Source organism: Lampetra fluviatilis, chromosome 4 (assembly GCF_964198595.1).
Source record: "Lampetra fluviatilis chromosome 4, kcLamFluv1.1, whole genome shotgun sequence".
Taxonomy (NCBI): Eukaryota; Metazoa; Chordata; class Hyperoartia; order Petromyzontiformes; family Petromyzontidae; genus Lampetra; species Lampetra fluviatilis.
This window is the reverse complement of record NC_136278.1, coordinates 17,447,889-17,475,744: the sequence shown is the minus strand read 5'-3', so window position 1 is coordinate 17,475,744 and position 27,856 is coordinate 17,447,889. Positions and strand designations below refer to the sequence as shown.

Here is a 27,856-nt window from a genome sequence, read left to right as displayed (position 1 = left end):
GAGCCTCGCCCTCCAACACAATACTGGGAGTGGATGATATTTCACGGCAGTCTCGCGGCGTCATGGTGTGTGTGGGTCCTGGAATGTGAACAAATGTGACGTCGACGCACACGCCCCGCTACGAACAACATCACCATTAACCACAACATCATCACCAATCCCCCCTCACCATCATCACACTATCACCAATCCCCCCTCACCATCATCACCAAAACACAACACCATCATCACCACACACCACCTACCATCACCACACAAAGATCCCCCGTATAGCCTTATTAAGACTGTTGGGGCAAGTGCTGTTAGCGAGCGTCTCTGAAGGGCCGGCACGGCACACGAGGGTGTGGATGGGCAACACCACGCCCGGCCGCCTTTGTCTCCCCAGGAGGCGACATTCACACACAGTGAGCGGGAATCGAACTCGGGGCGCAAGCGCAGCGCTAACCGCTGTCCCACCGCTCCCCCCACCACACCCCCCACCGTCACTCGATGCAGGATATCGCAATGGTTGCGTCATTCCGCCTTCCTTAAGTAGCTGAAGTAGCGTTCTCTCTCGCCACTCGCTCGCCCTCTCTCCCTGCAGCTGCTCACCTCACTCACTGTCCGACCCCCCTCTTTGTCAACCAACAATCCCTCCCGACTCTCCTCGCCCCGAGCGCTCATCCACTCGGCCGCTTCTCCTCGCCGCTGTCCAGGGACCAGTCTATCCACCCCACCCCTCTCTGTGCTCGCAAACCCGGCCTGCTCACCATCACCCCCCCTGCCTCGAGAGGTAAAACCCCGTTGGGACGACGAGAAAGAATGGCACCCGCCAAGGAGAAGAGGCGACCGTGGAGCTCGCGGCTGCGCGCGTTCGTGCGCGGCAACCTCCTCGTGCTGCTCACGGTCGCCGGCGTGCTGCTGGGCATTGGCATCGGCATGGCGGTGCGCAACGCCGACCTGAGCCTCGCCTCCAAGACGTACTTCTCCTTTCCCGGCGAGCTGCTCATCCGCATGCTCAAGATGATCATCATCCCGCTCGTGGTCTGCAGCCTCGTGTCCGGAGCCGCTAGCCTCGACCCGCGCTCGCTCGGACGCCTCGGTGGGTTGGCCATCCTCTTCTTCCTCGTCACCACTCTCATCGCCTCCTCCGTGGGGGTCGCCTTCGCCTTCATGCTCAAGCCCGGCGCGGGCGGCGTGAAGCCCGTGGTGTACACGGGCGCGGTCGTCCTGCCGCAGTCGAAGGAGGCAGTGGACTCCTTCCTGGACCTCGCCAGGTAAGAGGCCCCAGGGCGCTCGACCCCGAAGAGGGAGGGAGCCGTGAGCGAGTCGCTCCCGGCACCGCCAACATCATCCGCCTCCGCCGCCACGTGCGTTGATGGGTTCGATGGTTGCGACTTCCCCGGCTGAGTGACTCACGCGCGCTCCGTGATGCACTCAACCCACTCGCGCATAGTCTTAACTCGCTCTCACTTGCATCTCACACACACTCACGTTTGTCTACTCACTTGAATCTCTCACACAGTATACTCTCTCACTTGCATCTCTTACACGGTGTTCTCACTCTCACTTGCATCTCTCACACTCACGTCTACTCTCTCGCTTGCATCTCACACACACACTCACGTTTGTCTACTCACTCTCACTTGAATCTCTCACACACAGTATACTCTCTCACTTGCATCTCTTACACGGTGTACTCACTCTCACTTGCATCTCTCACACTCACGTCTACTCTCTCGCTTGCATCTCACACACACACACTCACGTTTGTCTACTCACTCTCACTTGAATCTCTCACACAGTATACTCTCTCACTTGCATCTCTTACACGGTGTACTCACTCTCACTTGCATCTCTCATACTCACGTCTACTCTCTCGCTTGCATCTCACACGTCTACGCTCTCACTTTCATCTTACAAACACGTCTACTCGCTTGCATATCACTATCACGTCTCTCTCATTTGGCTCTCGTACTCACCTCTACTCACTCTCACTTGCATCTCTCACTAACACAAAAGACAAACATCCCCCGTATAGCAGTGGCGGCTCCTGCAAAATCTCTCAGGGGGGGCAAATGTCTGGATGATTGATAAGGATAAGGTCCACCCATGCAATGAATAAATTAACAGCTTAAGCATGTAAAGGCAACTTCACTTCTTTAATATTAATGAAAAATAAAGTGACTCTTACAATACATCTTGTTTGTTTATATACTCACTATTAAAACAAACCACTCAAGTTTATTTTATTAAAGATTCCACTAGGTGGCGATAAATTATATTGTTGGATGAAACGTGCTTACGTATGCTGACGTTATCACGTATGATGACGTAAGCACGTTAGTGCATGCCCTCCCGGAAGCCATAGAGAATGCATTGCAGCGCCCCCGTTCGAAAAAAAACATCTTTGAATGTAAGTCTATGGGGCCACTCGGGGCGATTCTCAGCCGTAGTGAAATCGCCCAAAAAGAGGCGGTACTCCACAGAACGTGACATGACGCTGATTGGACTATATCCAGAGGCTGACAGTGACGGCTAGCGTGACTCTGTGGTTGAATGACATTGGTGGTGCGTCGCCCAATCGCCCTAATGAAGAAACCGCCCCTGCCGTATAGTCTTAACAGACTTGTGCCAAGTGCTGTTAGCGAGCACCTCTGAAGGCCGGCACGGCACACGAGGGCGTGGGTGGCCAGCACCACGCCCGGCCGCCTTTGTCTTCCCAAGTGTTGATGTTTACACCCAGCACCAGGTACTCATTTGAGGCGGAGTCGACCTAGGGGAGGCCCAGGACCGGTTCGGATATAAACATTGCTGGTGTTGACCGTGAGCGGGAATCGTTGTGCTGTGCATTAATCACTGTGCCACCGCTCCCCAAAAACACGCACACACGCACTCGTGCAATGCATGGCAAACAGGTAAAGACCCGTATGCAAATATATTTAAAATCTTTAACTTCAAATTTGAGCCAACCTTTTTTCTTTTCGAACCTTCAACAACCACCGCCACCAGTGTTACAGTTTGTGTGTGGATGTTGGAATCTGTTGGCGTCAATAAGACGTCAAAATCTAAAAGCACACGCTTTATCTTCTGGCCTAAAAATTAGAGATAATTGTATACACTTTCACCTAAACCCAGGACTACGAGAGCGTGAGTCTGGAGGATTGGAAAGGAGCCTGATCCTAAAGACTGCATCGCTTTATGGATAACTTAGCTATGAGGTGACTGGAAGTGTTACACTCAAGTTAATGGGGATCTGGCAAGAAGGATCTAGGATTCCAGTTCCTTGTGTTGCACACAACAATAATCGACATGAGGACCCATCTGTAAGAGAAAGGGACCCTGCCTATAGACATCTGGCAGTTCACCAATATTGCTTCAAGAAAGCCCTGACTTGCTGTTGAGACTTGAAAACGGATCATAGTTTTTTGTATTGACTGAATGCTGCTGGAATTATGCACTTCCACATAACATTGGGCTGTGCCCAATGGTATGTTTAAAGTATATATAGGTATATATGTTTTATGTGGAGGGACAAGTATGTGAAGGAAGAATATTGGCTAACGATATTAATCGATGGGTTGATGTGTCGTTGCCCCCTGCTGGTTTGTATCGCACTTCAGTCCTGGATACAAGTGCTGACATGGCACGTGGCACATGGTGTGTAATCTAGTTGTGGATAGATCCCTCTATGGATGCGTGGGATGGGGAAATGACTCGCAGGCTTTTCAAAGTCTGGCTGGACGCGAGGCAGCCCTTATCAAACACAAATACTGAGGCTGACTCAGCCCATTGATATTTATCCAAGTCATGCTGTATGTCCAGTCTGGAGGCATTCATTACGCAATGTTTACGCTTTCAAAAGTGAGTATTGCACATGGATAAGTGAAAAAGTAAACAAGTGGCAATCTATGGGCCCACATAGTAGTCGGCACTCCATCAGTGGAGGAGGAAGAGCAAATGTCCACCAACTCGCTCTCCTGAAGCCCCCTCGTGACCAGCAGACCTCGACATTGGCATCTGGCTCCTGAACCATATTGCCATACACAAACATAGAATGGCAATACAAAATAACCATTGCCATCGTTGTGGGCAATACAAGTAATTAAACACGCAGGACATTTTCCTGCTCCACATATCTTGTGTGTGTATATATGGAGGGCCAGATATGAGAGGTGCATAATGCAACATTTGGCATGTGATAAAATTAATTCAAATCACCTTCAAATTCTGCCCTGAAAGTCTGTATTGTCATTTATACAGGGTGTTTCAAAAATATGAACCCAATTTCAAAGCAGTATATTTCACGATGGCAACATGTTATAATTACACAAAGTTACAAATGGGTTAATGAGTTATCAAGTCTCTCCTCTATGGGAACTTCATTTGCCAGTAAAAATATTATAATTGTTTTTTTACCCTTCTATCTGGCAACAAAACTGACACCTTTTTACAAGGAGTCATGTTTGCATAGACCGCAATACCTGCAGTCATAATACAAACAAAAGAACATAACTCTGATAATGTGCACTGTCCTTGAAGTTGATTGGTCCACACCCGAGACAGCTTTCCTTAGAGCCTAGTCTCACATGGGTTGGACCAGATGACGCCAAAAGGCGCACAACTCAAAGACAATGCACCATCAGAGTATGAGAGCTCGGGGCAAGCATCTACACTATGGGAACCTCATTTGCCAGTAAAAATATGATAATTGTTTTTTTACCCTTCTATTTGGCAACAAAACTGACACCTTTTTACAAGGAGTCATGTTTGCATAGACCGCAAACATGACCAATTATCATATTTTTACTGGCAAATGAGGTTCCCATAGTGTAGACCTGTAATTAAGGACTCAATCCATAAGAGTACATTACCTTGAATGCCATAGGTACTCCGAAGACGATTGACTGAAATGCTGTGATCAACCGTATCAAACGAAGCAGACAGGTCCAGTAGGCAGAGCAATGTGACTTCACCACGGTCAGTTGCCATAAATGCATCACGGATGATCTTCAGCTTTGCCGTTTCTGTTGAGCAACTGCGTCGGTATTCTGACTGCAGGCTTGGGATGGGGCTGTTTTGCTTAAGAAAATCCACAAGCTGACGATTCACTACTTTCTCAATTATCTTCGACATGAATGTTAAATTCGAAATTTGCCTGGAGTTATTGATGTCCGAAGGGTTTGCTTTAGCCTTCTTCAACTGTTCATTGACGACATGGCAAGTTGGTAGGCAACCTTGAACAATTGAAGTATTTCACGTGTGCCTAATGAACGGCAGAAGCTCTGGAAGGAACTCCTTTCATGACTTGATTCGGCAGTGGGTCCAGCCCACAGAACTTCGTTGGAGCAATCATTATGATTCTCTGGATCTTCTTGGCTGAACATGGCATGAACATATCCAGAATGGCTGGGACTGGTGACAGGAATTACTCTGGGGTATTGCCTTCTGTTTCTCTACGGACTTCAGCAAACTTTTCAGTGAGAGAAGTCATTAGGTTCTGCGCTGATGGACAGTTCATTCCTGGTTTCACCACCATGTTTGTTCCCAGAAGATTCGCCTTGGAGCTCAACGGCTTACTCGGCTGAGCAGACCGCTCCGTGAATCTGCGGTTCCAATACGATGGCTCCTTCCCACGGGAGACACGGTGCCGTTCACGTTTCGGCCCACCTGCCTATCCGAAGATAAGTCTGTTCAACAGAAGCGTTGCTCTTGCATGCGTGAGTGTCATCGAAGTTGGCAGCACTTGGGAGTTACCCCGAGCCAGAAGTTGCTGGCCAATGACACTTTCCCCACTGGTGAAAATTCATCAACCAGGGACTGGAGAGTACTCTAGCACAGATAAAAAATAAAATGTCTGCGCTATCTGGCTCGTGAGCACTGAAGAGCTTTGAGTTGATGATAGCAGTCCGGAATGTTTCCTTATCTAGCACTCCCCAGCTAACCTCTCGCCACACTGTCGTCAATGATTGGTGGGGAAATGAAAGGTATCGGCGAACTCGACTGTGGTCTGAGATAACGTTTGGTGGCTCAACCAATATTTCCTCGAGAGTTCCGACCTACATAATCGCAAGGTCCAGTGTTCCACCATCACGGTGTGTGGGCACGTTGTGGCACGTGTTGCACATGAGTGAGCATGTAGTTTATGTGGATGGCGTGTGGCTCATGAGCTCTTTCAATGTGAATATTCAAGTCACCGACCGATACGATCTGCCACTTGTACAGCGCGATGGCTTGAAGGTACCTCAACAGCTCGACGAAGAACGTGTCGGGGAATGAGCGATGACCCTTGGGCGATAGAGAAGCAGCTGGACGATAGTGCTAGAGCAGGGGTCCCCAACCCCCGGGCCACGGATCGGTACCGGTCTGTGGCCTGTTAGGAACTGGGCCGCACAGCAGGAGGTGAGTGGCGAGTCCGCACGTGGCCCGCCCCATTATTTTATTTACCACTTCCAACCACGCCTCTTTCCCGCACTGCGCACTTGTCTCAGTCTCAGTTTTGGTAAGCCCACAAGCTAACCCGATCCAAAATGAGTAAAAAACAAACATCGCTGGAGAGCTTCTTTGAAAATGGGGAAAGATCCGGTTCGTGAAAAAATTGTCTTCCACGAAACCGGTCCCTGGTGCCAAAAAGTTTGGGGACCGCTGTGCTAGAGGACGCGGTGACCGAGAAGCACAGGGACCCGGAACGTCTTCAGGTGCAAATGGTGGAGGGATGATCTTCCACGCCAGCTTCTTGGACGCGATGGCTGCCACTCCACCATGGTTTGTCCTGGCATCGCATTGTTATGGGCGTGGTACGTCCAGACGTAGCCCGGTGGTGTGCACCGATTTAGTGCTGTATCTTCGCTTGTGTATGCCACGTCTCGGTGACTAGGAACACGTTGTAGCTACCTTTTTAACGATGACTTGTTTCCAATGGACCGTGTATTTAGGAGACCGAATTACACAGGCCAAAGGGGGCAGCAGCACTGGCAGAGTGATTTATGGTCTGGACCGGTGGTAGCTGTCCGTGGTAGTGAGATATTAATTCCCTTGCCTCGTATGCCAGTGCACATAGGTTAGATCCCGACCCTGACGCCTGTTGTATATTTGGAGTTTGCATGTTTTCTCCATGGTCGTGTGGATTTTTATCCGGGTCCTCCGGTTTTTCTGTCCATATTTAGAAACATGCGTTTAGAGTATATGATTGCTCTACACTTCTACACGATAAGCCACTACCTTGAGCTATCATTTGTGATAGCCAGGTTGCTTCTGAAAAACAACTATAAAGCACTGTGGGCCTTATCTGGTAAAATAAAAATAGTTCATAGTTGTAAAGTGTTATTTTATTGTTTCTATCTCCATGACGGTGGGTGATAGCACGGCCGATTGCCCAGCCGTCGCCCAGCCGTCGCAGGTAGTGCGGCAGTTTCGCTATAAGGCAGTGGATCCGGTGGGGCTAAAACACGAGATGGAGATGGAATCGGACACCACGGCCACGTTCTCTGTATGATGTGCACGCCGATCCAGTGGCTGCTATAGGCAGAGCCGAAAGATGGCAGCCTTGCCCTTGCGTGCCCTTCTCAGTGGGGAGACATCTGGGCAGTTGCGCAGGAACTGCTCACGCGTGTGTAGTAGTAGGTTGGCATCATCACCGCTACGGCTGATTATAATAGTCTGTACTTAAAACCAGCGACTGAAAGACTTACAAGTGGGTATTCCAGGCGTGCGAGGCAGACGATAAATGTGTGTTCACAACACCGTTGTCGCAGCAGATATTGCTGTCGTCGCAGTTGCTGCTGTAGTAAGTTGTTGATTTTCTGTTAACTGTCGTTGGGCGCCACGGTCGCGATGTCTTAACTCCCTCGCCTGGTATGAAGGAGGTCGTGGGTTCGATGCCGACCCTGACGCCTGCTGTATATGTTTAGTTTGCATGTCTCTCTCCCCGTTGTCGTTTGGTTTTTACTCCAGGTCCACCGTGTTTTCCCTCTGCATTTATAATCAACATGCGTTTAGACTATTTGGCTGCTATACATTTCCACTTAATAAACCACTTTGTTGGGGTCATCATTTGTGGCCAGGTGGCTTCTGAAAACGAGCCTGAAAGTTGAATGGGCCTTACCTAGTAAAATAAAAATAGTTTATAGTTTTTAATAGTTGTAGTTATTTCCGTGGGAGTAGTTGCTATAGTGGTCGTTACTGCTGTAGTGGTTGTTAAAGTTACTGCTTCATTGGCTCTAGTTGGAGATTATGCAGCAGTAATTGGCAATGGTTTTGCGGTAGTAGCTACTGCAATAACTGTGTGTAGTTGCTGCTGTTTTTGTAGTGGTTGCTTTCTGTAGTAGTTGTTCCCGTTTGTGCCGTAGTTAGTTGCTGTTATTGTTTTAGTTGCTGGTGTAATACTTGTTTTTGTTGCTGTAGTTGCCAGTTGTTGTCGTTGCTGCTGTTGCAGTCGTTGGTGGTGGTTGTTTATGCTGTAAGCGGTTGTTTCTATTACTGCTGTAGTTATTTCTGTTGCTAAAGTAGCTGTAATTAATGCTGTAGTACTCGTTGAGTTGCTGTTATTGCTGTAGCACAGTCGTAGCAGCTGAAGGGCACCCCCGGTGCAGCCACGATATATACTATTCGGCTATTACATACAGTATTTGAAAACCTTAAGCCAATAATTTAGGTATACGCGGTGGTAGTCTATATATAAAGACAATGCAAGCACTGCACCACAATTCGGTAATGTTTCCAAAAGTCCGATCAGAACGAGATAATATGTCAGCATTGAAATAATAAAGCGGTAACGATGTGTGTGCGTGTTCAGTCGTTCAATTGTAATGTGAAATTTTATCAAGGGACTGTGTGTTGTCTTGGTGTGGTCTGGGACTGTTTCTTGCTGTTGTGCTGTCTTGCTCAAGCTTGGGAGTTTTAACTTCCATACTTGATCTATTTTACGTATTTTTTGTGATTTGCTTTCCTTTCCTATACTTTGCACTCTGATCGTGTTTTTGTATTGATTGTTGTTGTAGTAATTTTATGACCCACCCCTACTGGACATCTGTGAAAAAAGAGTTTTCTAGCTCTTCGGATTTCTCAAGTCTAAATAAATATTCAGATTTTGTGTTCCCACGCCGAAGCACCACAAGTCAAGTCTAAACCAGCTGAGACACATTTGATCAAAAGTAATTAAAATAGATCGGCATGGCAGGAGAGGTATTGTTGTATATGCTGGGTCTTGAAAATTAATAAAAATAATAAAAATTAAATGAAGATTGGAAAAATGCGTAATTATCCGAAATTATGCAATTTAATGTAATTATCATATTAAGTGATGTAAATGTATTCAATTATGATAATGTATGCAGTTATGATAATTATGCTTAGCTTCGTTGTCTAGGGTCGTATTATCAATCGGGATAATACAATTATTCTCGCTTTAACATTTACTTATTATTTCTTAGTGTGTTTATGTTAGGTCTCCGAATTCAAATCTCACCGCAGAATACAGTTCATATAATTAAGGTTATTATGCATGTACTTAGGAAGGCACTACTCAGACACTTCTGTGTTAAGCAACTTTAATTCTAAACAAAAACATACACTCTAATATGCGAACTCTTATGCTTGGAATTGTTAACACAGTACTCCCTGGAGATGTTCTCCTCATTGATCCGTACATTTAACCCTCAATGATTATGTTGTCAAATTGGGTAATCAGAACAATTATTACTTCCTCGGAGTAACGCTAGCATATACGGCGATAGGAAAAAGTCCTTAAACATGCATGCGGCGATATTCATACGAACGGCAATAGAGAAACATATCCCGAAGGCAAAAGTAGCTATCAATTAATTCATTGGCAAGATTATGCAATTAACGAAACGAATGACTAAAATACTTCTAACAATCGTATTCATGTAACTCGACGGCAGAAATTATTTTCACTATCAGTTGATATTTAACGCACCATTTTGGAATGGCAACCCTTCTTGAAACACAAAGATAATTTTTGGAACAATCTTATTCGTCCCGATATGCGTGTTGTGTGTGTGTGTGTCTTCATTGATCAATTATCTGCGTAAAGCAGATGCCGAGGTTGGGCATTCCTTGTAGCAAAATTTAGTTTGTTCCCTGCAGAGCGGTGAGTGTGTGAGGTTGGGCGTATCATACAAACGGCTTCGTTGCTCCCTGTCTCGCTCAGAGCGTCGTCTGCAGCTGTTTGTCCGCTGCTGGATGACGAGTCGGCACGACGATTCCGTCGTCAGATAGCGCGTGCAGCTCGTCTGCTGGTCGCCACTCCTCACTCTTGCATTGGTTCCCAGCTGATGCTTGTCGGTGTGTGTTTATTCTCGAGTTATATTTTGATATCTGGAGGTTGGAGAGATAGCTTTAGTTTACACTGAAGTTTTCGTGATTGCAGGAGCTCATGTACTTTGGTTAATTTGGTAAAGTCACGTAGATAGAAAGATACAAAATGTATACATATGCGGTGAATAAGAGTAAAATAAGGGAATTGATAATACAGCCACGAATGTAGACTGCAGTCTATAATATCGACTTATTCTTCTCATCAAGCTTCGAACTTTTACCGTATTAAAAAAAATATTCCAGTTATCATGTCCATTTGTGGCTCTGGAGATTTGTTTGTGAACTGTCCAAAACGTTTAGGGAGGTCATGGCATATGGTCGTCTGACAACCTAGAGATTTCGCAGATCGTCGTTAACCCCTCTTTGCCCTGGGAGTTTATTGTTTAATGGCCTTTTACGACCTCCAGATGCTTGGTGCGGTTTGTGAGGGGTAGCAGATTGAGAGTGTTGGGTTTACTTATTTATTATTTAAGAAAAAAATATATATTGGCCGAATTATTCTTAATATTATTTTTTGGAAAAAGTATGCACAGTCACCCTTAATTTCCCATTAATTAGTCTTAATATTGACGGCAATCAAAACCACAATGCAAACACGCGAGACAATGAAGTCTCTCTTTGAAACATGGGAATCGCACCATAGCGAGTGGTTGTGCAGGAAGCAGGATCTTACACAAGGAGCTTTTATTATTGCCTTAAACCACGGTCTCGTGTGACCTGGGCGACTTGCAGTGGCCTACAGGAAGTGACTGCTTCAGCTGGAATCCATACCAAAAAGTACTGCCACGTGTAGATCGCTCGGCCTCCATTAGAAACCAATAGCTCCTTCACAAAATTGCCCCTCCACATACAACATAAAGGTATTGTTACACTCCCCGTTAACCACGCGGCCATCTGGGAGTGTGTAATTTCAGCAGCATTTATTTAATACAAACTCTGGACCCGTTTTGATATTTCAGTGTCTCGTCGGTAGTCATTCTTGCGCAAAGCAATGTTGGCAATTATAGACGAAGACCCTCTCACTGAAACAAGATAAATGTCAGTGAGTGCTGGAATGTTGAAACGCGTCAGCGATGGAGTGTAAACGTGTTTGTCGACATGGCTGCGCCGCCCATGCAAACTACGGGTGTGGTGTGTGCCTTCGGCGTTGGACGTCACGACCAATTGTTTTGATTTTATATCTATATATATTTTTGGAATTTGTTCTTTTAGTGTTTGAGATGTTTACTTTATGAACCCTACTCGACGAGATGCTCAGCAACTGGTGAGCTCGGCCGCAATGGTCTCCCTCTAGGCTCAGCGTTTTGCAAGTTAATTTATGCAGGTGGCATGGGCCTTGCTGCACAGGCCACAAACGTCGAGAACATTGCCAATACTCTAGCAGCGGATCTCACTTTATTGGAGGCATATAATCCGTCCACCTAAACAATCAGAATCCGATCAGAATGTTTATTTATACTGGAGGAATCCAATGAACTATAAAGTTATATTTTTTACAAATTTACAGGAGTTCAGCTATAATTCAGCAGGTGCAACATTTGATGCGCCCTTTTGTTGGTAGCCCACTGCACTATAACCTCACTCCCAGATATCTCTGTGTTATCATGAACAGACTTTCAAGCTCCACAAAAGACAGATCTGTGAAAATAAAAAATCAAGAATTGCCCTGCTATAGAAACTTGCACGAACGACCTAGGGGTGTCTCAGGTGATGTGCTGCGAACTGCCGACCCCTCACTGATTTACTCAGTGGCAGTCCCTGCACTCCAGCCTGGTCGGGGAAGTTGTAGACAAAACTGCTAGATGCACAATGGAATAATGCGATGTACATACCAACCAGAACACTGGAAATGACTGGTGAACATTCTGCCACCAAATATTCGCAGAGACGTTACGCAAACTGCAAGGGATCTTCCACGTTTTCTTGCCTATGGCAACCACCTAGCCATCAACCAAGACCTCAACAATGTACCTCGTCGCTGACTAGTCCAGATCCCCCTTCTGGGATCGTGCTGCTGTTTCACTGTCCAAAAAAATCTCGCCTAGATCTGGAAGAACGTTGGCGAACAGAGTTGAAGAACGCAGACTTCGGCTGGCTTTGACATTGTTCGAAGACACCGGTGGTGTAACTGTCAACTGCATCAGAACATCAACTGGATACTTGGAAAATACAAGTCAAGCCACAGTGCCAGTGTTATCTGGGAAACTCTCTCAGATGAACTTTAAAACTTTATCTGGTTCATGGAGAGATTAAGAATCCTTCTCCATAATTACAATCATCTTAACTGTCCCTTTGTAATAACAATGGTTGATACTTTGAAAATTATGGTTTGCTCACCTTTCAAAACAACGTGAAAACTTGCCAGGCCGAAGTCAATATACGTTTAAAATGTTTTGTCGTTACATTTTTTGTGGGGGGGGGGGCAACGTTTTTGCAATGTTTTCAACTCTTATTCTCTTCTCGAGCCTCATACTTTTATGTCACTCGCTCGCATATGACTGGACGTGGTTCACAATTGCAGTCTTAATCTTTGTTTTCCATGATCGTCACCGTTTGGTTTTTCTTTCAACAGAAACATATTTCCTGCAAATCTGGTCTCTGCAGCATTCCAGTCGGTAAGAATTTTGCAAAACAAGACTTTCTGTGGAATATTCTCATGAACCTCCGATTATCACGGTTGACTATGTACATACATAACTGTGCCATTTGTCCTGGTTTACAGGACATGACGACTTAACAATTTTATCACCAAGTTGTAAAATAACATCAAATTATATGGGAGATGACGTATTATAAATGACTGTTGTTTTCGATGTATGCCATTAGCTCTAAGTTTGCGATGTTTAATATTTTTTCAGTACGCAACAAAATACGAGACGGTGTTCATTAAGATTAATTTGACCACCGATAATGGAACGATGGAAATAATCAAACAAGAAAAGGTGAGTGACATAGTTCCACAGTGTCTTCAGCAGTTATACTAAAGCACATCTAGTTCTCATAAACATTGACTTTTAACTTAACTGTAATGGAACTATTTCAAATTATATTTGTGGGTGCCATTAGCTCTAAGTTTTGTGCCAAACACTGAATTTGGAAACCAGGCCGGATTTTAATTGAAGCCGAATGGTAATGTTTTTGGATGGAGATTTAGTCAAGTTTAAAGATGCAGTGAGATGGATGTCGTCAGATAGACTGACTAGTTCATTTGTGTGAAAGAACCAGAAGGTTTGCTCTACCACAGCTATCTGGCCGACGAGCTACTAATTAGCTATTGTGAACGTTTGGAAATTAATAATGCAGCAATTCATACTCTTTGGGTCTTTACCAAAAGACCCAAAGAGTTACCGAAAGACCCAAAGAGTATGAATTCCTGCAGTCACGAAAGCTTTAAGTCAAGAATAATGCAAGAAACTAGAGCAGCTGCTCGCAGTCTCTGACAAAGAAGTTACGGAAGTTTTCTTACTGTATTGTCCTCTTGGAGTAATTTCCGTGATGTTATCTTTAAGTTGCTCACTGTAATTGTGTTTTTTTTCCCACTCGTTTTATGCGAAGCTAGTTACTGAAGACAACTGTTCAGTGTTGATCGTTGTCTTTTTGTTATTTGCAGGTGCCCATGGGTTCTGATGCTGATGGAATGAACATCTTGGGTCTCGTGATGTTCGCTATTTGCTTTGGAATCGCTCTGCGCAAATTGGGCCCTGAGGGAGAAGCTCTGATCGTGTTCTTTAACAGCTTCAACGAGGCCACGATGGTACTGGTGTCCTGGATCATGTGGTATGTGTGTGTCCTTCGCTCTGCCTGTGTGTATTCGGCACATATCGTGCATCAAATAGGTATTGTGCATCATTTAAGGGTGCAAACGGTGACGAGGTGTTAACTACTTTGTCAGGTATACAGGAGGTCGTGGGTTTGATTCCGACCCTGACGCCTGCATGTTCTCCCCGTGGTCACGTGGATTTTTCTCAGGGTCCTCCGGTTTTTCCCTCCACATTTAGAAACATGCTTTTAGAGTATTTGGCTGCTATAAATTTACACGTGATAAGCCACTTTCTTGAGCTATCATTTATGGCCAGGTCGCTTCTGAAAAAGAGTTATACCTTGCAAGCTATTGAAGTTTCATGGCATGCGATAAATCAGGGACTAACCTTAATAACACCGATACTTATCTTCACACTGCCTTGTAAAGTGCAGTGAACTTGTTCTGTCAATGAGCCAAGGCTTTGATCCAACACAAAACATAGTTTTGCATTAAATAAACCACTAGTTTCTTATCCATACAAAGATTCCATTTTAAATGGAGTGGAAATGTGGACCTTGAGAAAGAGCCAACTGAGACGGTTAGAATAGTGTGGAGAAGGAATTGGAGTGAGCTGGACCGAGAAGATCAAGAAAGTAATCTTGAATGGCATCAATGAAATAATAACGCTAATGGAAGTCATTCGAAGGAAAGGGCAGAACTGGATTGATCCCATGCTAGGAGGGCACAGTTTGATGAAGATGGAGGTTAGAGATGGAAAGGTTCGAGAGAAAAACCAAGGGTTGGGATGTTGGGGGAGCTGAAAGAAGCGGCGTTTGTGAGAATGAAGAAGACTGCAGAAACGGAAAAGGATGGGGAAGATGGCCGCCAAGGGCCTGCCGCTTGAGCAAAATGACTAAGGGGGGAAGAATAAACAAACCATTCTGCTGTCTACTTCGCAAGCACTGCTGATGATAGCCCTGGGCCAGTGGTGAAAATTACTCATCTACAAGGAGGGTATGAGTCTGTCCATAGGACTGTTGACTTCCATAAAAAGTTGTATTAATTGTTTCTACCCTGGAAGGATGATGGGCTGTCAACCCCCAACCAGGGTTTGAACTTTCAACACTTCGGGCTGGCGAACCGCTTGCTCCACCGCTGAGCCGCCTGGTCGGTTGCTGAACCGCACTAATAATTATGTCCTGTGTTCCCTTCCCCTCAGGTATGCGCCCCTGGGTATCATGTTTCTGGTGGCCAGCAAGATTGTGGAGATGGACGATTTGGTGCAGCTCATCACCAGCCTGGGGAAGTACATCCTGTGCTGCATTCTGGGACATGCCATGCATGGCGGCATCATCCTACCTCTCATCTACTTTGCGTGCACGAGGCAGAACCCGTACCGCTTCCTCCTGGGCATCATCACCCCCCTCACAACGGCATTCGGCACTGCGTCCAGGTGAATGTAATTGTCGTGTCCTCGAGCTCGCTTCTTCTGTTTGATGTTGTCGTCGAGACCACAAGGCACGTATTCTGTTGTTATTGGAGAATATATTATCCAATCGTTGGAATTGCGCACAGATCCGTAGACTCGCACAGAGACCCACAGAGTAAAAATATTTGTTAGCCATTGATTATTTTGTGTTGTGTATTTAGTTTTGCGTCAAGCTAAGACCCAATATTTAACAGAGGGGTTCCTTGCCTATAACATTTGGCAATTCACCAACATTGGTCAAAATAAGCTGGGACTCTGCTGTTACGAGACGATGTTGAAAACTGTTCAGAGTTTTCTTGTGTTGGACCAATACTGCTGAAATGATCCACTACCAGTTGTAAGTGCATCATAATACCGATTGTATGTGCAAATAAATACTTGTATGTTTTATGTGGAGGGACACATCTGTGCACAAGACGGTCTTGTCTGCTGCACCGCGTAGGTGATGGTTTAGGCCCTTGTCAGACAGCTCTGCTAGGGTCCCCACCTCTCCAGGTTTGACCCGGACAGTAGAGGAATTGGCGTCAATGTTGACATGGTTACCGATATTTACAAATTGATTTGTACTGAGAGCTGGTACTGATCTTGCAGTCGATTGCACAGTTTTATTGCAGTCGATTGTACAGTTTTCAAAACAGACCTGTTTCCTGAGAAATATGTGAGTTACGTGGTCAACTAGTTGATCATGGGTTCGATGGGGTTCATTAACTTTGCAATGTTAACGCGACCCTGGTTCTTTTAATGGTTGTTGAATTTGCACATTGCTTGTATGATCTTGCACCGTGTTACTGCTTCATCCTGAAAACCGTACGGGTGCCACGGCGTGGGAGGGTTTCACTCCATTAACCAACTTGAATGACATAGCCGTAATGTTTTAAGCCCCTACGCAAATATCGAGGATTTTGGACTCCAGCACAGCTGCTTCCTTTGTTGCCATGTGACTTGGGGCAGGTTGAATGGGGCGGATGAGACTGTTCATAATGGCACTTATTCTAAAGCCACATGGTAGATACTGCGGGCAATATACGCAATGCAAACGAAACGTCATCTGTACAAACGATATATACAAACACTTCAAAATACACGATGCATGCCAGCCACTGTACGTACAGCATAATGTGTCAATTTTGTATGCATGTGTATTGGGTACAGATGGAGACTCGGTCTTTTCTGAAGGCAACACGTTTATTTATAACAATAATAACGGGAATACAAGGTCCCTAACACTAACCCTGGGGAGTGTTGTATATGTCGGGTTTTGAAAGCTAATATTATTAATTTATGTGACTGTTTGCGATTATGCTAATGTGGGTAGTTATGATAATTAGGCTTTGCTTCGTTGTCGAGGGTCGTATTATCAATCGGGACAATTCAATGAGTTGCTTTAACATTTACTGATTATGTCTTAGTGTGATTATGTCAGGTCTACAAATTCAAATCTCAACGCAGGATACAGTTCTTATAAATAAGATTATTATGCATGAACTCCGGAAGGAACCACTCAGACTTTTTAAGCAATTTTAATTCTAAACAAAAACATAACACTCTAATATGCGAACTCTCATGCTTGGAATTATCCACAGTATCACCGGGGAAATATCCCTCATTGATCCGTACATTTAACCATCAATGATTGCATTGTTAAACTGGGCAACCGAACAATTTATTAATTCCACCGAGTAACGCGAGCATATACGGCGATAGGGAAAGTCCTTAAAACATGCATGCGACGATATTCATACGAAAGGCAATAAAAAGCTAATTATTATATCCCGAAGGCAAAAGTTTACGTCAATTGATTCATCGGCAAGATTATATAATTAACTAAATGTCTTGGGACGATGGTGTGCGGCGGTGTGTGTCTGCTGACGCAGATGCTTTTCTTTTCGCTAAGCCTCAATTAATTCGTGGGAAAGATTCTGTGATCCAACAAAAGGGTTAACACTATTCTCTCTGTGAGCGTGTAGATTCGTAACAAAGGTTTCAAAAGTTTAGTTTACATGGATGAATCTATTGGTAATTTTTACGCGATCAAAATAATTTTTTAATATAAGTACTACTTATAAACGACCGTATTCTTATCACACAATGAGCACCAATGTCTTCACGATCAGCTAATGGTTCATGCACTCTTATAATTAGTCTTCTTATGATTGGCTCGGGTTGGTTCCATGTGGGTGTGTGTTGGATTGTCCCCTTGATAAATGATTGTGTTAGTCCGGGTATGTATATGTGTGTGTGTGTGGTTTTGGTTCCCTTGATCAATTCTTTGCGTCAGGCAGATGCCGGCGATGCGTGTTGGCGTGTGAATGCGGGCGTGTCATACGAACGGCTTCGGAGAGCCCTCTCTCTCGCTTGGGGCGTGTTTGCTGTTAGCTGCCTTCTCTCTCCGCAGCTGAATGAGCTGCGTCGGCACGATGCTTGTCCTTGAAGATGCTTGGTCGCTCTTGTCGCTCGTCCGCTGGCAGCTGACCCCTTGTTCGATGGCGCGGCTGGCGCTGTGATGCTGGCTTGGTCGATGTTTGGCGCTTTCCGCCCTTTCTCGAGGATGATTGCTGGAATTCTCGTCAGCTCAACTCGAACTGCAGTGGCTCGTGGGAGCGGACACTCAGGGCAGAATGGCTTTCGAGCGATACTTCTTCAGTCAGCGCTGAATTCACACTGGGTAGCACATCGCTACTCGGCGAGCCTCGCCATCCTGGTTGGTTGCTGGCCCTTCTCCTGTTGCTGGAGTCTTCTTCTGCTGGCAAGTTTCTTCTCTCTCAAGGCTTCTGTGTTGGTGGTGTGTGTGGTCGAGCCCACGGTGCTCTCGCTGGCGCTGCTCGTTCGCTGGCACTCTCAAAATTTGTTAATTATATTCGCACACCTCTTAAACAACTGCGGAAAGCTTAGTACAATACAACTTGTCGCAATCCTTGACTTTACAAGCGACTCAACACATCAGGATAAATGTAGAATAAAACTTTCAGCGATACTCTGTCGGCTCATGCCGAACTCAGCTCTTAACAACGCATCGCCCCTTCTCTCTGCGAGCCACAACACCCATGGTTGATGTCGGTGCCTGCTTCCTCGCAAGCCTCCCTCACAAGCCTCCGTCGCGAGGATACTGAGAGTGCACCCTCTGTGTTCGGGCTTAAACAAAAAACGTGAAATTCCCTCCCCTCTTCGCGCGTCTTCTCACAAAGGACCCGAATTTCCTTTGATGTCGCTTTGCTGTTGGGGAGGGGGGAGTGGTATGTGTGTCCGTGTGTGCGTGTGTTTGTTCTAGTTTATTGGGGGTGATAATTTGCTTCCTCGAGCCATCTTTTAATCCGGAAAACAGATGCCAAACTGCAATAAAACCCTTTGTGAGAGCCACTTCCTTTGCCCCGAGTTTATTATTTAATGACATTTTACGACCTCCAGATGCTTGGTGCTTGAGAGTGCGCTGCGGGGTTAAATGTTTTGGTTTCATTATATATTATAAAAAAATATATATATTGGCGGAATTATTCTTAGTATGAATTTTGGAAAAAGGCTCCTATACAACAGGAGGTATAGCCTCCGGGCTAACATGCCCTAATCACTGGGACCACTCTCTATATCACAGCCCTCCAGCTCGGGGGGACCCAGGGGAGGCTAGCCTGACCCGACCTAGCCAAGGTCCTCGGGTCCCGACCACTGGCCCACTCGGTCCCGGCCCTGACAAGGACTTCGGGTCCGGGGGTTCCCAGGGTTCTATTCTGGGCTGGCTCTTTGGTCTTCTGCTTGACGACAACTGGAAAACCTGTTCAGAGGTCCGACTTATTTACGGTGCCCAGGGTCACTCCGCCCCTGGCCACACCTACTCTCTAGAACCTTCTGGAGGTACCTGGATTATTGCGTAATCCCCCAGCCCCCACTGGGGGTGTGTACCTCCGGTTCCCAACCACCCTCTGGGTTCCCTGGCCTAACGGCGTTACTTCATGCAGGCCGGACTCGCTGTTGCCCCCTCTTGACCCATGGCTGGCGCTACATCAGGTCGGTAGTGGTGATGGCGTATTACGCTAACAATACTCACTACGCATGTATGCGTGTACAACTTTTTTTTGCACCGTACGTAGCCAACCGTGTTAATCGGAGGTGCGGGATGTTTCACAATGAATGCTGCGTACACAGCATGGCAAACACTTAAGCATACATGCAATACCTTTCGATTTAAAGCTTTCGTGACTGCAGGGATTCATATTATTGGTTCTTTCGGTGAAGTCACGTAGAAGGGAAATAATAAAAGAATAAAAATAAAACATAATAAAATGAAATTCTCACGACGTTTCGGCCACAACGCAAGCAGCCGTCCTCCGGTGAAGAAACAGAGCTGTCGGAAAGACAGCGTCTTAATGAACACTGCTAAGCTTGGCAGCGTATTTTAAGCTGGGTGGGAGGAGGAGAGAGGCTTGACAAAGGAGTTTACATATAAATGGAGAAATTTAGCATATTGATGACAAATGCAGATATGGGGTTAGTCACTCTTTGTGGAATGTGTAGGCGGTGGGGGGTCTCAAAGTCATATTATGCTAGTGTATTATGTAGGATTAGCAGTAATAAAGGGAGGGAAATTTTAATAATAAAGAACTGCAGCAGCCAAACTACTGCGTATCAAGCTAGTGCATTATGTGGAAAACAAAAAAGGAGTTTCTAAAGAACTACAAATACCCTACTACCATACAATAAACCGATGTGAAAAAACTAAATATGAACTACATGAATATAATCAATGTACTCAATAGTGTAGTGTATACCCAGTTACTTAATGTTAATAGTTCAGCTTATTGGAGAGTATATTGAGTACATTGATTATATTGATGTAGTTTATATTTAGTTTTTTCACATCGGTTTATTGTATGGTAGGAATTTGTAGTTCTTTAGAAACTCCTTTTTTGTTTTTCACATAATGCACTAGCTTGATACGCGGTGGTTTGACTGCTGCAGTTCTTTATTATTAAAATTTCCCTCCCTTTATTACTGCTAATCCTACATAATACACTAGCATAATATGACTTAGAAACCGCCTACACATTCCACAAGGAGTGACTAACCCCATATCTGCATTTGTCATCAATATGCTAAATTCCTATGTTGATATGTAAACTCCTTTGTCAATGCTCTCTCCTCCTCCCACCCAGCTTAAAATATGCTGCCAAGCTTAGCAGTGGTCATTAAGACGCTGTCTTTCCGACAGCTCTGTTTCTTCACCGGAGGACGGCTGCTTGCGTTGTGGCCGAAACGTCGTGAGAATTTCATTTTATTATGTTAAATTTTTATTATTTCCCTTCTACGTGACTTTACCGAAAGAACCAAATGCAATATCGTACACTGTACCCACAACATACAAGGCAACAGGACATTACCACTACGTATTACACAACGCCGTTAAACGGTCTACATGGTGCACCGCACATTGGCCGCTCTCCTTTGTGCCACCATTGCCTCTCTTTAAGAGCAAGGGCGACCTGTGTTGCCTCCAGATGTTTGAAGAGACGTAACCATGCTGCCATTTTCTCTCCTACGTGGAAGGACGGGTACAGGAGGGGGGGGTGTATTTATCTTCTTCCACGTACATGTAAGTTGAATTTCTTTCACATCGTACGTAGCCAACCGTGCTAAAAGGAGGTTCGGTTTCTTCACTCGCCATTGGGGTGCAGCTCGGCAACGTTGCCGCTGATGATCAAATGCATCGAGGAGAACAATGGCGTGGACAAGAAGATCAGCCGCTTCATCCTCCCGATTGGCGCCACGGTGAACATGGACGGAGCAGCCCTCTTCCAGTGCGTGGCGGCCGTCTTCATCGCGTACATGAACAACGTGACACTGGACGCCGGACAGATCTTCACCATCCTGTGAGTCGCCTATTGCCTGTACAGTGGTGAGGAGTAGTCCGTGGTGCTGACGCATTGAACAGTTGAATGCCTCCACTCATCACGATGCTGTGCCATCAGTGGGGGGACAATGACCCAGAGTCACTCGCAGGAACCTGTACGTGGGTTTATGGTCTCGATAAAGTAAAACCGGTTTATTTAAGTTTTAACTCCACCCAACAAAATAATGCTTTGGATTGTGTGCCATCATTGTCAACCATTATTTAACCACTATTGCATGAAGACCTCCTCATGCCATTGTCATCCTTTAGCCCTACGATGCCATTATCCATACTTTTAGTTTTTTAGGTAAAGTCACGTACGTAAAAAATGAAATTAAAATTTATAAAAATAAAATAAAATAATATTAATTTAATTTTTTACCTACGTGACTTTACCGAAAGAACTAAGAGTATGAATCCTTGCAGTCACGAAAGCTTCAAATCTAGAATCCATTATCCATCTTTCTTCCGCATATGAGCTGTTCTTATTACACCATCTCTTCCTTGTGATGTTGCTGCCAGAGTAACTCGCAACATGCACTTCAGTATTAACCAGGACGGCCTGCCGGATTTGAACCACTCATCTCCTGCAACAAGCGGCGAATGCGATATGGAGCCAATGCCTGAATTTTGACAGCTGTTTGTGTTGGAGTGTAGGGAGTGGTAGTGTAGCGGTTAGCACCCTGCGCTACGAACCCAGCGACCCGAGTTCGATTCCTGCTCATGGCAAACACCAGTAACAATTATCTGAACTGGTCATGGGCCTCCCCTAGGTCGACTCCGCCTTAAATGAGTACCTGGTGTGACGTGTAAACATCTCCACTGGGGAGATAAAGGCGGCCAGGCGTGGTGTTGCCCCCCCCCCCCCCCCGTCCCCTGTGTTAACACAAGCTGTGCTGTGTGTCTTACTGACAGCGTTACAGCAACGGCGTCGAGTGTGGGAGCTGCTGGGATTCCGGCAGGTGGCGTACTTACACTGGCCATCATTTTGGAAGCAGTGAGCCTGCCCACCAACGACATTTCCCTCATCCTGGCAGTCGACTGGCTCGTGTGAGTTCTCCAGTGCACTTGCATTCCCCACACCTGTGCCTGTGGTGTCCGACCTATCATAGTCCCCACTTGCCCACGAATTAGAGCCCGACTGATACATAGATTTAACCGATGTTATTGGCTTAACCGAGGTATCGGTCAACAGTCTGATGTGCCACGATTACATATATAATGAACCAAAAATAAATCGATTCTTGTACCTGTAAATGTTACGTTTGGCAGTTGGTATTGCTATTTGTTAAATGATCTGGTAGAGGGAGCTCTGATACTACAAGCGTGAGGTGGCGCAGCTGAGGCGTGCACTTAAGTCACTAGCATATTCGGGGTCGTACGATGCTTGCAGTGCATGACCCATCATTACCTCACCAACTCTTCTCCCCGCCATCAGTCTCTGCACGTGGCCTCTTCAATTTTGCTACAAAAAAGGTGTTGATTAATGTGCACTTCAACATGCAGTAGTGAGAATGCAGAGGTGCTGTTATCTTCACTACAATCTGCAACTGCTCGAGTGGCATGACTAGAGACATGAACTCTGATGTGCGAGCACTGCCAGACTTGGCCAAAATAGCTGACGTTAAATTTGAAAGTATTTTTTACTATTAGTTTTATGTTGAATCCATTAAAAAACTTCTTGATGTGTGTTTTTATTTGTTTGCTTGTTCATAGTATAATTTCAGTTCAATGTTCTCAAATATTTAAAGTTTAATAAAGTAGAAGAATAAAAAATGTATTAGAAAATGTAGCATTTTTTTACAATATCGGTCTATATCGGCAGTCGGTGAACTAGTACTCCAAAATCAGTATCAGCATTGGACCCAATAATCTGGCATCGGTTGGGCTCTACCACTAACACACCAGTACACCCACCCACCCACTCATCAACTAACCAATCCACTCACTCACAAACTCGCTCACTAACCAACTCAACCACTCGCTCAATTACCAACCCACCCACCCATCCAAACTGTGATGTTTGATAACATAAGTTGTGTCTGCAACAGTTCCATGGAGCACAGGCTGGCAACCGCTGGCATAGACAATTCAAACTGGTTGTCACTCTAATTTAGGATGCCCTGAAAGGTTAAACATGCTATAAATCTAGACGTTGTTATTTGCCTATTGTGGTCACAGTACATCTCTGTGTTGCATCTATCCGGCCAGGTGGCTCAGCCCTCAAGCGAGTGGCTCGCAATCCAGAGGTTGAGAATTCAAATCCTGGTTGGAAGTCGACTCAGCGTTTCATCCCTTTGGGCTCAATAAAATGAGTATCACCTTCTGGGTCATAAGAATGTGCTCGAAAACAATTAGACTTCTGAATTAATATTTTGAATGTTAATTATGTCCTGTTAGTGACATCATTGTCTGATTAACCCTTTCCTGTTCCGAGACGTCTGCAAGTTGCAGGGTGGGTCCCGTTCACTGCTGAATCTCGGAACGCGCAAGTAGTTTGCGTACATTTTATTTAGAGGCATAATGCCGTAGTTTTTAGAGACGTACTGTACTCGCCGCAGAGAACTGTAGCCACACGAACACACTCTATGATAGCTGGCACCAAACTGTGCCACACACCCTCCCGCATGGCCTTCTGATTCTAGAACGGAATTGAAAAACTGATGACATACCCTTGTCATCGGAATGGAAAAAGCTTGATAAAAGTAAATGGTCTTGGGCAAATTCACAGCACTAGAAAGGGTTTTGGCCAGTGGTTGAGACTAACGATGGAATGGCAGCCCACTGAGTGAACACGCTCGAGAGGAAGTCCAGAGGGATGAGATTGGCTCGTTTGCAGGTGCCGGACAGATTGTTACATCGCAAAACTGTGCGAGATGGCTTGGGGAAACCTTTACCCAGAAGTGTATTGAGCAAGTCTGGTGATAATGATTTGTTGTTTTATTGCATTGAGTTTATAAATAAAAATGGTACGTTTTCTCCCTGGTAACATATCCTCCATTGCGAGGGGGTTCACACTAACGAGGCCATTGTTGGTTGTGCCAGGGACCGGACGTGCACCGTGATTAACGTGGAGGGTGACGCGATCGGGGCGGGGATCCTGCACGTGCTGAGCCAACGCGACCAGAAGAAACGTGGCAGAGAAGAGGAGCTGCAGGAGGTGAAGTGCGAGCCAGTGCCCAATGGGAAGACGTGGCACGAAGACCGGCCACTCATGCCAGGCAATGGCGATATCGTGGAGCCCAGCCGTGAGTCCGTGCTCTAGCTGGTGCCATGCCGCCCTCTCGCCGATTCACAACGACGACAAAGATGCCAACGACACCTCGACAGCGTCACCGGTTGTTGCTTAAGTCACCTCCTTCGTAGACCAGAAATTCAATTGGCGAATTAGGAGTGGGAATTCACTGAGATCGTAAATGTTACAAGTTGAGTGCAGAGCTAATGCACACCCGAATAAAATTTCAATTTTGATCAAGGCTGTGGAATTAAAAATTTAAAATACCTTAGCCTGTAGGTTTTTGCAGCAAATGATTTGATATGGTGCAATTGTAAGAATTGTTTCCACTGGCGAACTGAAACGTGAAGAATTGGCTTATTGTTAAACACGTAAACGCTTCATAATTTAATTAGTTTGGCTATGTCGGGTGGTGGAGGCTCTAGCAGCAGAAATTTGGCCAGATGTTTGTGGCCAAACCCAAACATAACGAGTAATATGACCTTGTTATATTTTGCACATCCACAATACAGATGGGCATAACAAAATATTCCCTTTTTATTTATTTTATTTATTGTAAGCATTTTCCACCACCAGAAGAAAGCTGCTGGAGTGGGCTTAGGCCAGTGTATCAACATACAGCTACTTCCTACTTGATACAAAGAGCAAAAATAGCACAAGGTGTTTTTTTATGTTTTGGCGTTTCGGGAGTGTTCATTTTGGTGTGTACAAAATACACGCAAGTTTACATCTTTAGAATAATTGTATATCTTGAAATTGTTACAATGTTCTTATGTTGGAAACATAGACAGCCTTAAAATAGGATGTGTTCAAGGTTTCAAAAAAGTCATAGATATTTTAAAGATAACACATGAATTATTCCATAAATCCTAAATTACTGGATACAATTTCTACGATATAACAATAATCATAACAACAATAATTCCCAGGCCACAGAGAAAAGCAACGCGCACGTTCCTTTGCTTCGTTTGGTATTTGTACTGAGAAGCAAGTGTCGGCCGTTTGATTTGGAGGTCAGCTTTCTGTGCTGATCAGGTATTTTTCTGAGCAGTTTATTCCTATTCCTACCAATAGGCACGCGGGTCCCAGTGAGCATTTGCACAGCGCCCTGCTGCTTGTTCATCGTGGTGTAGAGAGCACACGCGAAAGCAGGTGATTGCTGCAATGCCAGCGTACTGTTGGTGCAGAGTGTATACGGATATCAATCTGTAAATGTATTTGAACAAAGGACCATGAATACAAAACTGGCACGTTTGACTGGTAAACATAAATTATTTAATATTTGAAAATACTTGAATACAGTTTAACAGTTTATATTGTGTGGTTCTAACACAAGCGCCAGCCGATGCTTCTTGAGGGCCTTTTCATATCGCCCTCCCTTTCTATCCTTAGCCCCTCTCCTCTCTTATCTACCCCCCCCCCCTCGATTTCTATAGCCACACCTTTTTCGGTGGAACAGTTGCCACAAAGACTATCATTTTATTTTGTACATAGACCGTGGGACCATTTACTTTATTCGATCAGTGCTTAGAACAGGGACTTGTTCTGAAAATGAAATCGAGCAGCTGGCTTTGTTTTTGCTAGTGCACAATAGCTATTTGTCGTTGCGAGTGCACAATAGTTATTTTTGAAAAATGTAAAGTAAAACCAACTCGAACTGTGCAGTTCGAAAATGTATTGTTACGAATAAAGAGCAAGTGACAATTCCTATTTGTGGTTATGATGTTTTCAAAAGGCTCAACACATTCGTCAATTCTTCATATGTTGTGTTGCAGAGATAAGCAACTGGTTTTAGGAACGGCATCAATAGTAGCACATCAATATCCAGGTATTTTTGGCCATTTGATGGTGTTGGTGCTAAGTTGCATCCCACGCTGGAAAATGAGGCTTACCGCAGCCTTCGCTCGGAGGTTTGGAGAGCTGTGCGGTGCTGCAAGGATGAGTGGTGGTACCGGGTTGCTGAAGAGATGGAATCTGCCAAAGTATCCCGTGATCACAATTCACTCTTTAATTACGTTAAAAAAAACTTTACCTGCAGAACCACACCTATTACTATCCTTCGGGGAAAGAACGGTGATCCGATCTCTCACCTGCTGGAACAGGTTTGCTAATGTGCTGAGCATTTCTGTCAGGTCTTGGGAGAGGTGAGGTGGGGATGACCCTGCTGGGGCTGCGGTATTGTGTTATCTGTTGAGAGTTTCATAGGTGATCCAGAGTCTGAGAACAGGAAAAGTGCTGGTCAGAGACGATCTCCCAAGTGAAATGCAGAGGGAGGGTAACGTCTGTGTGGACTTTTATACGACATCATCACAACTGTCCGAACCACTGGACGAGTTTTGCAAGAATAGAAGGATGTCCTGGTGGTCCCCCTCTTGAAGGTGAACCGCACAGACTAACTACAGGGCATCCTCCTCAGTGAGCTGGGAAAGGTCCTGGCAAGGATTATTCAACATTGTCTTGCCAAGCATGCTGAGGAGAGGCTTGCGGAGCCCCAATGGGGTTTTCAGGCCAGGGCAGTCCTGCACAGACGCCATAGCTTTTTTACGTCTGCTACAGCAGATGTATAGGAAATTCCAAAAGGACCTACATCTCTACTTTATTGACCTGATCAAGGCCTATGATATCGTCAATATGCCAGGGCTCTGGGTTGTTTTTTGTACTTTTGGTGAGTGGGTGTCTGGGTTGGTGAGTGGGCAGGTGAGTGAGTGGACGGGTGAGTGTCTGTGAGTCGGTAATTGAGTGAGTAGGTGATTGGGTGGGTGGGAGGGTGGGTGAGTGAGTGAGTGGCTGAGTGCATGAGTAGGTGGGTGGGTGAGTGAGTGGGTTGGTTAGTGTGGGTAGGTATGTTGTATATGTCGGGTCTTAAAAATAGAAAGAAATGAAAATGGGAAAATGTGTAATTATCCGAATTTATGTTAATTTATGTCATTGTGCACATAATGTACGCTAATTATGGAGGTGTATGTATATGTCAACACAGTACTCCTGGAGATGTTCTCCTCATTGATCCGTACATTTAACCCTCAATGATTACGTTTGTCAAACTCCGGACAGGTCGGGTCCGTGGGATCCGCCATCGTGGACATGACTGGCCGAAGGGGCTGAGGGGGGCGCGTGCACCGATTAGTGCCCGAGGCGCACGCGTAAGAGGATCCCTGTGGTAAGCGGGAGAGGGCGTCCGCGTTACCATGACGA

The 27,856-nt window shown here is 45.4% G+C and overlaps 1 protein-coding gene across 2 annotated transcripts; it reads left to right on the top strand.

The window, feature by feature from the left end:
• The first annotated feature begins 301 nt into the window (after nt 1-301).
• On the top strand, nt 302-26,367 carry LOC144931609 (neutral amino acid transporter A-like). Of its 2 annotated transcripts, XM_078855677.1 has the most exons (9): nt 302-1,256; nt 12,890-12,932; nt 13,176-13,259; nt 13,928-14,094; nt 15,279-15,512; nt 18,096-18,294; nt 21,212-21,406; nt 22,342-22,476; nt 24,472-24,630. In XM_078855677.1, exons 1-9 carry the CDS (start codon nt 802-804, stop codon nt 24,493-24,495), a joined length of 1,536 nt encoding a protein of 511 aa, XP_078711803.1. In that variant the 5' UTR covers nt 302-801; the 3' UTR covers nt 24,496-24,630. The 2 variants fall into 2 exon arrangements, with proteins under 2 accessions (XP_078711803.1, XP_078711804.1); XM_078855678.1 differs by lacking the exon at nt 18,096-18,294 and having other exon boundaries at nt 311-1,256; nt 24,472-26,367.
• Nucleotides 26,368-27,856: the final 1,489 nt, after the last annotated feature.